Genomic DNA, 12,513 nt, shown 5'->3' on the forward strand with positions numbered 1-12,513 from the left:
CTTGGAGGGCGATGAGGTGATATAAGAGCCACTGAACCTGCTTCAAAGAATACCACGTTTAAAACATCTTTTTACGTATGGATCCATCATGATCGCATTCTGCCCTACTAATTGAAGATACTGAATCCAAATTCCACGCTAACCACTGTAGCATACATCCCCCAATATCCTCAAATTTCAACATTGGTTTTAGGGGAATCTTTGATTACTACCACCAACATCACACAGACATGCACGCACCACCATATTTCATAATCAACGACTTCCTATATACATGACTAAATAACCTCCACATTCATCATGATGATGTGAGTCTAAACATGCCCTTTGACATGACTAGATAATTGCCAAAACTATACGATAACTAAGGGCCAACTTTCTTTCTGTCATGTCGTGTACATATATGATTCCTTGATAGATATCATCTTGTACATCATTCTTCGAACAAAAATCACAAAAAAAAAAAAAAAAAAAAGTTGTGCCGGCCAATTAATTCAATTAGTTTGCATCATTCCGGCCTCCAGATGATCTGGGTTTGTTTCTTCTTTTGCATGTAATGCATCGGAGTTAAATCGGGAAAAAGACAGACAATCGCCTTCCTTTTTTCCTTAGGTGTATGATCGGGACAAATTAGTGGGCGACAGCACCGCCAACAAATAGTACCATTACATGCAATTAGGATTTGCAGATGAATTGAAACATTTAGTTGAGCTATTCAACCTTGACAATGATGATAACTGTAAAATAAAACCAACCCAATTCATCAATATTGTAATCATGCAGGTATCTTAGATAAATACGATTGGTTTATTTTTCATCATAACTAAGAAATGAAGTGCACCGTGGGTCGACTCCGACTCACCCTGAACTAGGGATTGCAACATCTTTGGAAGAAATTAACAAGCTAATTTTCGAAGCGAGCCACCATGAAAATAAATAGGAAAGTGGACAAAATAAATGCAGGCCGGTTCAGTCTCATTGCAAGTTTCACAATAAGAAAATACACATCGAGGACTCCAATTAGTACCGTATCGTTTCAGTAGTATTAAACAAAAGTCATTTCTAAACAAAATAAGACACTAATGTATTTTCGAAAGGTGGATAGAGATCAAAGGCAACCCTAATTCAATCTCCAAAACAGCAAAAAAAACCAATAAAAATAAACTGGACTCCTCACATACGCTTGCTACTTAAGGTGGAGGTTCCAAAAGCTAAGGGCACATATATAGTGTTTCGGGGAGATGCATCTATATTTGAGAAAAGTTAGTCTGCGTACAATTTTTAAATGGAAACTGCTCGTGCAAACTCATATAGTTATATTTAAAACAAAAATTAAAATTACAGTAATATCTTTTTTAAAATATAGTTTTTTTTGCCTTTTATCCCATTCATCAATGAGACTGCACACTAAGATTACAAATAAAATTTCTCATTAAGAAAGAGGAAAATAACAAGACTTACTATAAATACAAATAAATTATAGAAAAATAAATTTAATATAATAGTAATCATTATATTTAATTTATAATAAAAAAATTTTATAATTTAACGTATCAAATTCAATCAAGTTAATATATAAATTTATTTTATATAATTTTTTATTAGAATATTTAAAAAAATAGAAATATTCTTGAGCGGTGAGCGACTGATCTATTTGAGAGGGCTTTATCTAAAGAAAAATTCTAATGGTTATTTCTTACACTAAAGCCTGATTTAGATTGAAAAGTGATCTCACCCTATCTCATCTTATCTCATCATTATAATTTTTTTTTAATTTTCATACAAAATATAATAAATAATTTAACTTTTTAAAATTTTAAAATAATAATAATAATTTATTTATTTATTATTATTTTTTATCTAAAACTATCTTATCTTATTTTATATTTGAATTCAAATCAGATCTAAATATTTATTATTTTTATTTATAAATAGGGTGATGAATTACCCATTGGTATATATAGGACTGTTCATCCGGACTGGAACTCGAATAACTGGGTGTCCGGTTATGGGTTTTGGCTCGAACTTGGAAACCCGCATTTTTAAAACCCGGGTGAACCCGGACCGGGTTCCGGATTTTAAACCCGGAACCCGGGTTTAAACCCAATATCTGGATTCTTTTAAAATTCACTTAACTGAGGGGCAACAGAACCTAGGTTAAGTAGTAACTTAAGGACCTAACGTCCCAGACTCCAATGATGATCACTGAGTGAGGGCAGTGGAACGACACGAGAGAGAGAGAGAGAGAGAGAGAGAGAGAGAGAGAGAGAGAGAGAGAGAGAGAGAGAGAGAGAGAGAGAGAGAGATACGTATACCATGCAACGTTCGCGGTTTGGGGGGGTTGCTGCGAAGGTGCTGACCTTCAACTGATCGGCGTCAGACGGTGAAGGCTCGTTCCCCGGCGTCTTTTGCTGGCGGTGACGACCTGAAAAGGGAGAAGTGATGACCGGCATTATCTGCGGCTGAGGAAGGAAACGTGGAGGGCTGCTGGACGTACGGTGGCTTCCAAGATGCAGTGGCTGCTGGTTTTTCAGGTAGAAGTATTTTGGTTTCGATGTAGCAGAACGAAGCACTACCCTGGCGGTTTCCAGTGGTTGGGCTCTGCTGGATGTATGTTAACGTTTTGTTCTGTTTTCATGCTTAAAAATAGAGATTTCTGTATTGTGGGTGCAGGAACGTCGTGGGTGTGGAAGACATGCGGCGGTGGAGGTTTCTTCCAGTAGTTTTCTGCTTGGAGTGTCGGTGGCCCTCAATCTGTGCTCCGATGGTCTAGTGTAGCACACCGGCAGCTGTAAGTTTAAAAAAAAAATAAATAGAAGAAGAACAGGATCATGCAGCTGTAAGTTAAAAAAAAAATATATAAGAAGAATAGGATCATTGTAATATCCACAATCTGTACTCCGATGGTCTAGTGTGACACCAGCGAGTCCGCGACTGTAACTTAAGTTAAAAAAAAAAAAAAGAAAAAAGAAGAAGAAGAAGAAATTAGAGTAATACCTAGAATCGATTTTTCAGATTTTAAAAAATTGGGATGCATCCAGATTTTAGATCGGGTCATAATCAGATATACCCAAGTTAAAATCCGGTCTAAATTTAAAATTTGAGTTTCAAACTGAATACACCCGAATACTCAATCAATCTGAAATTCGGATGAACAGCTTTGGGTATATAGTGACGATCAATTATCTATTATATTATGTTTTCTTAAAGCTTATTTCTCTTCGTTAAAACCGAGTAGAAACATAGATATGTAGCTACAATTTCCAAAGACCGTGGATCCGTGTTTCGCAAAATTCACTGCAACAAAGATCCTAAAGTGGCACATCACTGTCTGTATACGAGGACGAATGTCGAAAGAAAGGATTATACGAAAATATTTTATTATGTTTTTTTTTTTTTTAAATAAAGTGAAGCTAAGAAAAGACAAAGGTAGAAGGTGTTGAAAAAGTAAAGAGGGAGAAGATAGATAAAGAACGGGTAGGGGTAAGTAATAAAACTATGTGGGCTCCTCCTATTGCATAAAGAAAGCACAGCAAGCTTATAGAGGACGCACCAGAAATGGTCCTTTGCTAGAGAGACCTGAAACCAAAAGGAAGGCTTTTGGAGGGAAACGCACTTCGAGACATTAAAAGAACACAGAGGCAAGAAAGAAAGAGGCAAAGCGCAGCAATAATTCACACTCGAAATTCAAAACAAATAATCACAGACACAGAGAGAGACTCAAAAAGCAGTTTGTTCTTTGTTGCCAATAGGAGTGTAATCGGTCCGGTTCGATCCGGTTTTATATAAAATTTGGGACCGAATCGGTAGGCACCGGTTTTACATTTTTCAAAATCAATTACGCACCGATTTTCCTCCTAAACCGGTATTTTAGTTTTACTAGTTTCCGGTCCGATTTAGTCCGGTTTTCCAGTTTTAATAAAATATAAATTTTTTATAAAAATTCTGTTTAAAAGAAAAAACTGATTTAAAAAATTCTGTTTACCATTTACAAAAATCTGCTTTGTAAAAAAATTCTGCTATCAAAAATCTGGTTTATAAAAAAATAAATCTGCTATGTAAAAAATTATGATATAAAAAATCTGCTTTATAAATAAAATCTGTTATATAAACAAAATTCACTATATAAAAAACTGCTATAAAATAAAAACTAAAATAAGAAATCTAGTGTAAAAAAAAATCTGCTATAATCCTATATTAGACGATTAGTATTAGTATATATATATTAGTATTAGTTATAGCTATATAATATATTAGACAATATAATAGTATTAATACTAGACTATTAGTATAGCTATATGTTAGTGTTAATTTTGATGATTTAGTATAACTATATTAGTATGAGTATAACTATAATCTATATTAGAATATTAGTATTAGTATATATGTGATTATTTTTTATGTGATTAAAAATTATATATAATATAAAATATATTATATATAATATTAATATATAAATAATACCGGTCCGGTCCGGTCCAAAACTAACTGAAACCGAAACCGAAATCGGACCAGTTCTAATCGGTTTTTCATTTATGAAAATCGATTCCGGACCGAACTGTTTCAAAACCAGCACAACCGATCCAGTCCAATTTGGTCCGGGCCGATTTTCTGATTTGTCAGATTTTTTCTTACACCCCTAATTGCCAAGAGTAGAAGTAATGAAAGCTGGGAAGAGAACGATGGCTGTGTCCATGGAAATATCTATCAATCAAAGGATGGAGTGGTGCATGTTGGCCACAAAATTATGTAGTGATCATGGTCTTAGCCCTTAGGGCCTATAAAATGGGACGTCGCCGTCCATGTAGTGTCGCCATACTATGGAGGGGGGTCGGTAGGTGTGGGTGCAAGAGAGTGGGAATTTGTAATTTATATTAATGAGACGGGACGGCCTTAGCTTATCAACCTTATGGGGAAGAGAGAGAGAGGGAGTGAGTGATTAGGCTAAGGCACAAACTTTTTCGAGGGTTTTGTTGAGCGACTGATTGGTGAATTTTTGCCTGGCTGATTTGACATTTCTCAGAGTGCGAGTCGGAGTCTCAAAAACTTGTTTGTTTTTTTTTTTTTCCTCTTCTAAATATATTTTATATTTTGAAATGATATAATGTATTTAATGTTAAGCTATGAATTCTTTTTTTAATAAACGATTTTTCTATATTTAGTGGAAATTAAAAAAAAAAAAAAAACTTGTTATCAGGGAAATGAACAGAATAATCCAATTATCAATCCTAATCAAAGATGTCCAATTGCCAAACCAAATATTAGAAGCAAAATGCCAAACCGAAACCCAATATCCATTCAACAGTCCAACTTGCCCTTATCAAGTAGTTCGTGCATTGTCAGTTCGCATTATCATTATAACTGTTTTCAAATCATTTTACATATGAAAAATGATATTTACAATCGTAATTATGCAAAAGACGTGCAATTATTTTAAAAAAAATAAATTAATATGAAATCCACATGAAAAAAAATTAACTTTTTAATCGTGAACCCTCTTTTTCAAAGCGATTGCACGGCATTTATAATTCCACTACTGTATATAACATTGCCGTTTACATATTTTAATTTAAAATGTTATTCAAATATAATACTTTTAAATTTTAAATTTTAAATTCTTTTTATCTAATTATTATAATTTTTTCAAATTCTTAAATAAAATAATAAATTAATAATGTTATTTTAAATTTTAAAACAAAAATAATATTTAAATAATCATTTAATTTTACAATATTTTTATTCACTATTTTCTCTCTTATCATTATAATTTCCATGTACGGCATCGAAAAACAATTACATCAACTGAATTTTGGGCGCCCTGGACCACCCACCCAAACATTGTTATAAGACCAGAGTGAAACGCACTCTCCTTATGGGCTAAAAACTGTTGCAAGATCGGCCCAGAAATCTCGACTGGGTAACTGTAAGATAAACAGAACCAATATAATTTGTATTGCCTGCTAGTGACTCTAATACAGCATTACTGGGCATGCCTGAGAAGTGTCGAACAGACCACTCCTGTTGCCAAGGGTATTTCCAGTAATTTATGAGCCTCCCCTCCCTACGTTGCTTAAAATTCTGGGGCAAGCTTGGTTTGCTTTAGTGCTTGTGCTTTTAAATTGTCGTTTCTTTATCGCGTAGAAGCTATCTAAATGCCAAACCCTGAAAGAAACTTTGCTGCTGTTCTATTAAAAGCAAGTTGATATGTGGTACTAGTACTGAACCCTGAAAGCATTTTAGCGCTGCAATGAGATCATTCAACTAATAAAATCATTAAATCATGTTCAAGAAAGCCAACAAGCATAATGCAGTAATAGCTATTCATAGTTAATGTACAGAAATTATGAATAAGACCTGAATACATATATATAAATTCCAAGTAATAGCTACTCAATAGACTCCTCCCTGAATTTACGTTGTAATTTATTTCTACACACATACAAATACACCGACCAGCAAGAGCATGCGGCAGACCTCAACTGGAAAACAAAATTCATGCATGATAACGAGATCTAAACATAAGTGGAATGCAGGGCAAGAAACCTTGTGAATATGCTTAAAGTTATCTTATTTCCACTTAACCATAGCTACCATCATCGTCAGGATCATCAACCAAAGAGAATTTCCTTGTAGAATTGATGTGGCTGTAAAAGAGAAAACAGGCCAAACAGGGTCAAGACAAGGCAGATCAGTCTCAATAGCTCGAATGGCTCAATTGTATGCAAATTGTTAAATGGTGATGTAGTGAGAAGACATTGGTGTAGGTTACTTTTGTAATCAGTTAGTATGTTTGAGAACACTACTATTCATAATTATTCATAAACTATTTAACTGCTATTCACAATGATCTAATTTGAGATACTCAGCTAGTAATCAGTTAGTATGTTTGGGAACACTACTATTCATAATTATTCATAAACTATTTAACTGCTATTCACAGATGATCTAATTTGAGATACTCAAAGCTGAGCCTTAATCACTACCTTGGGATGGTAAATTTCTAAGATAACAAGGGATTCAGAAGAGCTTCTTTGTCCTTTTAGCTCCAACAGAAGGAGAAGAACAGCTTAGGATAAGGTATTACTATGTATTACATGCAGCTTGAGTTTCAAGCCTCCTCACCTTGGCTACCGTCATTGTTAGTCAACGCTGATGTGGGAGATGTAGATTTGTTTGACGTTGAAATTCCAAGGTTTGCACACTCCATTCCAATTGCACCTAAAATACAAATATTATAACTCAGGTCAGGAATTACCTTCTGTATACACGATCTACAAATAATGTACCAGCAATCTTAATTCATCTCTAGACAGCTAACCTATCCATTTGAGCATAATTACTTCGACTTTATATAGAAACTTATAGATCTCTGCTCTTACATTCTTCGTAACATGGCAAGGCAGTAACATTGAGGAGATTATAATAGCCCTCTGCACAATCACAACTATATGTGAAAATTGATGTCTTGTTGCAGACGCCACCTCCACAGTCGGTCCAGCGGCAGGCTATAAGTTCAAAATAACAAAATGGCTCAATTATAATAATATAAAAATGTTGCAACAGTAGCAATCAAGGTGAAAGTATAGCGTATTACGATCAAATATTGACTCATTAGCTTTGCTTGCTTTCTGCTGAACAGGTGGGGGGGCTTTCTTGCAGGAGGAATTGAGTGTACCTAAAAACAATCCAGAAGCTATCAGCATGATTATGAATTTGTCTAACTATAATTAAACAAGCTCAAACCTTTATTTTCTTTAAAAATGAAAGAGAATGATACCTAAATTTTATTAGAAACTTTCTGTTAGGGCATAGGAATACTTTTTATAAAGAAAAAGCCTCAGGAGTTAATAAGAAATCCCAAAACCAAATCTTAAGGCTATTTTTCAACTTAAATAACAAAGCATTAATCTTGGCTTAGGTGAGATATGGACATCATATTTATACAAGTTTTCGTCCTTTCGAAGTAAGTGGGACACAACTCCGCATGACACGGGTCTCTGAGAAAAGATTAGGCTGCAATTGACATGCATTACCTACTTATGTTAAATGTCATTGACTAAATTATTTATCATACGTAATCTTGATATCATTAGTTATGCCCTGTTTGTTATTCCATCTGGTCTTCTTGTTATTAACAAGCAACAAACACCGCGAGGACTACCAATTTATCGAGCTATAGCTGCCAAATCAGTAAACACAATAGCGGGCTGGGCTTTCTTCAGATTTCGATACAAAAATAAAGCAATTCATAAAAAAATTCATGGTGGCAGCGGAGTTCAAGTCATTGAAAGAAAATAGCTTCCATTGGATTTGAGAGAGAGAGAGAGACTCTTACAGTTGGGAACCACGCAAGGAAGAAACTTTAGGTGATCATCATGGCCAGAAAGAGTCTGCTTCCACCCAAGGGCGCATTCACATTCGAACAAGAAAGTACTATTAATTGACGGTTTGCAAGTTCCTTTTCCACATTCCACATCTTTGCACACATTATCTGTGGTCACCGAGAAAACCAAAAAAAAAAAAAATCATCAGTATGAGAAAATGGCTCCCAATCCCATCCCATAGTCAGAAAGATAGGAAAATCAAGGAAGACCTTTTTGTGGAAACGCAACGATAACCCATAACAAACAAAGGGAGTGGCGTTTGTAGTAAATATGAGTTTAATCATGAGCCCAGAGGCCGAAGAGATAAATGGTAAAGCAAGTAGGAGATAAGAGAGTTCAAGATCGACAACAAACCTAAGGCAGGAGAGAGCAGAGGGGATAAGCAGTCGCTCAGAGCAATCCGGGGTTGCAAGACTAGAAGAACTCCAAGAAAGATTATGACTTTGGTGCCATTCCTGGAAGCCATCTCTCACAAAGTCACGGACACAGAGAAGAGACCGCCCCGTCGGAGGTGTTTTGTGTATTTAATGGAATTGGCATGAGAGTATGAAAAGGCGGTGGATTCTTCGTATACGGATTGGGAGTGGGAAGCCACGTGGCTGAGCTATAAAGCTTGGGTACAATGAGTTGTTGGCAGTTGGATGATCTTCTCAATCAGTTATTACTCCGTATACTGTGAATAAGATAAATAATAAATAATCTTAAAATATTTATTATTATTTATATAAATTTTCAGACAATATTTAGTTATTAACTATATTAAAAGTCCATTTAATGAATTCTCTAAAAAAAAAAAATTATTTTCAAACACAATTATATACTAATATGTATATTAATTTAATGTGATTGATAAAAAAGTAAATTTTATTAAAAACAGTACTAATTTAAATTTTAAATGTGAAAGAATCAGTATTAGTACGTAAATTAGTATGTGATTTTGTTTATACATAATAAAATTAAAAATAAAATTCTATTTTCATGTGTTATTTTTTTTAAATTCTCAAATTCTAAATAGGAATTTGAGAATATTACGATCATTTGACATTTCATCAACTCACTTACCTTAACTTTCAATCGGATATCTAATTATTCATGTTTTATTATATATATTTATATAAATATTTAGTTATTCAATTTATATTTTGGGTTAAAAAGGAAAGAGAAATAGATATTTATAAAATTTTAAAAGAGTTTTATTACATATAAAGAAATTCGCATATTGATCTATGTATTAATACTACTGTCTTTATAGTTAAAATTTAAATTGATATAATTTTTTATTAAAATCTAAATTTCTGAACCAATTATATTGGATGAATGTACGAATTGGTACGTAAAATCGCTTATAATTAAATTTTTCTTAAAAATAATTAAACATGCAACATTTAATCCACTTTATATTGTAGGATTTACTCTATTTATTAATAAAAACTCTTAAGATATCCTATTATCATACATACATCAAGATATATACACTATATATTTAATGTTTTAATGGTAATTATAAGCGAAGGATCAGTAGCTAGTTAATGTGCCCTAAATGTTCATTGTCCATGCTAGACGGTAAGGCCACCTACTTACGATGACGTGGTCCACTAGCTAGCAATGAGTGAGCTACGTACAGACCTCACCTTCAATTAATATGATGAGGTTGTACTAATTGGATTTGATAATAATTTTGGAGAAATGATTTTCCCACAATTTAATTATATAAAATTAATTATATCAAATAATATTATATTAAAAAATTATTTTTTTATAAAATAACGAATTAAAAAATACTTTAATTTGTAAATTTATATTTACGTAGTCTCTTACGCATGGACAAATTTTGGTTACCTTCATTTTGAGAGTGAGTAGAAAATTGATTATCATGAGGAAATTGATATGGACAAGTGTATTACTTGATAAATTGATATTATTAAATTAATTTATAATTTTGCTCATGTGTAAATAACCTTCCAATTTCTTGGCAAAAAATAAAAATAAAAACTATTTGTATACATAAGTTTCCAATTTTGTATAAACTTAATTGGCCATGTTAAATCACATCGAGTAATATGTCATATTATTTTTAAGTATCTTTTTATTTATGTAGTTAACATGTACAATCATTTAAATGGCACTACACTTAAATTAATTAATTACGAGGTCTCTTTATATATATAGAGTGGAAGAAGGAGAAAGAGTCATTTATTTAATAAAGACAAATATTTTAACTACAAATAAATTATATAAAAGTAAACTCATAAATTGATATGGTGTGTCAAATTATAAATTTACTTTTATTATAAAATAGATCTAATAAATTTCATAAAAATATATTAATTTATAGGTTAACTTTGTGTAACATCTTTCTCCCGCTACATGCAGTTATAATCTCTTTGCAACTTTGGAAGAACAACAAGTTGTTCTCTATAGTTGGATGAGCTACGAGTTTTTCATTAAGCACTTGAGCTGAAGTCGAAGAACAAAGAATTTAGCTCCCCGTGTTTTTTTGTATTTTTATTGTTAGCAGTGCGTCAAAGCAATTGGATCTGAAATTGGACTTTGGCAAACAGTGAGATAGGCCACGGCCCAGTCCATTAATATAGAAAATAAGGCTATTGTTTCGGTTACCTTTCTTTTGAAATATTTCAGTATTTTGAATAGCCAAACTGATCTTTCAAATATAATTAAAATTGAGAATTCCAAGATATATATATATATATATAAAATAAGTTTAAGATAATAAATAATATTATTTATTGATTATATAAATATTTTTAATATCATTAAATAAATCATAAATGTTATAAAATATATCTATTTCGTGTCTGAATTAAAGAGGACATTTTTCTTCTCTTGGTATTGGCAATGGTGTTAAAAAGGTAAATAACTTAAGGAGAAAGAGGAATAAGATGGAGATGACTGTATCTAGCAGAATTTAAAAGTAAAACCAAAGATATAAGAGGAAATGTAGAAATAAATGAAGAAATCGAAAATGAAAATGGAGTATTTTTCTTTTAAGGTCGGGGAGAGTTAAATATGGGGAGAGAGAGACACCCACTTGGCTTGAACTATGGCTCTAATTAGGGGTGAGCATCGGCCGGTCCGGACCGGCAAAACCGACCGGACCGGCACTATTTGGACCGGACCGGACCGGACCGAATTGGGTCCGGTCCGGTCCGGTCCCATTTTTAAGGGACCGAAAAGATTCGGTCCGGTCCCGGTCCGGGAGTTTTTCACCCCGGACCGGACCGAATAGAAATAAAAAAAAAAATAAATATTATTTATATATATTATTTATATAATAGTATTAGCATATTACTAATATATATAATAGTATACTATATGTATATATATTAAATATATTACAATATAATTACATAAATATTAAAAAAAATGTCATTAAATATTAGCATATTATATAAATATATAGTTATCACTATTACTATTATTACATATAGTTATTAGTTATAGTATAGTTATTATTACATATATTTATTAGTTATAGTATTATTACTAATAGACTAATAGTATTAGCATATTACTAATATATATATAATACTATATGTATATATATTAAATATATTACAATATAATTACATAAATATTTAAAAAAATGTCATTAGATAAAATTAAAAAAAAAAAAAAAAAAAAAAAGTCAACCTTGGACCGAATGGACCGACCGGACCGGACCGGACCGGACCGAACTCACCCCTAGCTCTAATTGTCCACCTTCATTATCACTATTAACTTAAACTCATTTTTGGAGGCTATTTTAGGAATTTTTTATAAATAATTTATATCTTATCTCATCTTAATATCTTATTTAACCTTATCTCTTCACAACTCATTTTCTTTCAAAATATCACTTAAACAGAAATGCTTTCAAATTAACCATTATAACTTTTCTAAATTTCTAAACAAAAAATAACATAGAATTCAACTTTTTCAAATACCAAAATAAAATTATATTATAATAATATTTTAACTTTATAATATTTTTTATATAATTTTTTTCCTTCTCATTTTTCAAAATCTAATAAATACTTAACTCAAATTATTTCAATACTATTTACAAATCATCTTCTTACTATTTACAAAATTCTAATACCATCTCATCCGATAAATACTTAGTTTCTAA

The 12,513-nt window shown here is 32.1% G+C and overlaps 1 protein-coding gene across 1 annotated transcript; it reads right to left on the reverse strand.

Annotated features, from left to right (window-relative positions):
- Positions 1–6,281: 6,281 nt before the first annotated feature.
- On the reverse strand, positions 6,282–8,927 carry LOC122278231. The gene is made up of 6 exons (XM_043088383.1): positions 8,739–8,927; positions 8,336–8,491; positions 7,595–7,675; positions 7,380–7,505; positions 7,123–7,218; positions 6,282–6,644 (listed from the first exon to the last, which is right to left on the reverse strand). The coding sequence occupies exons 1-6, from the start codon at positions 8,848–8,850 to the stop codon at positions 6,568–6,570; spliced, it is 648 nt and encodes a 215-aa protein (XP_042944317.1). The 5' UTR covers positions 8,851–8,927; the 3' UTR covers positions 6,282–6,567.
- Positions 8,928–12,513: the final 3,586 nt, after the last annotated feature.

Source organism: Carya illinoinensis, chromosome 1 (assembly GCF_018687715.1).
Source record: "Carya illinoinensis cultivar Pawnee chromosome 1, C.illinoinensisPawnee_v1, whole genome shotgun sequence".
Lineage (NCBI taxonomy): Eukaryota > Viridiplantae > Streptophyta > Magnoliopsida > Fagales > Juglandaceae > Carya > Carya illinoinensis.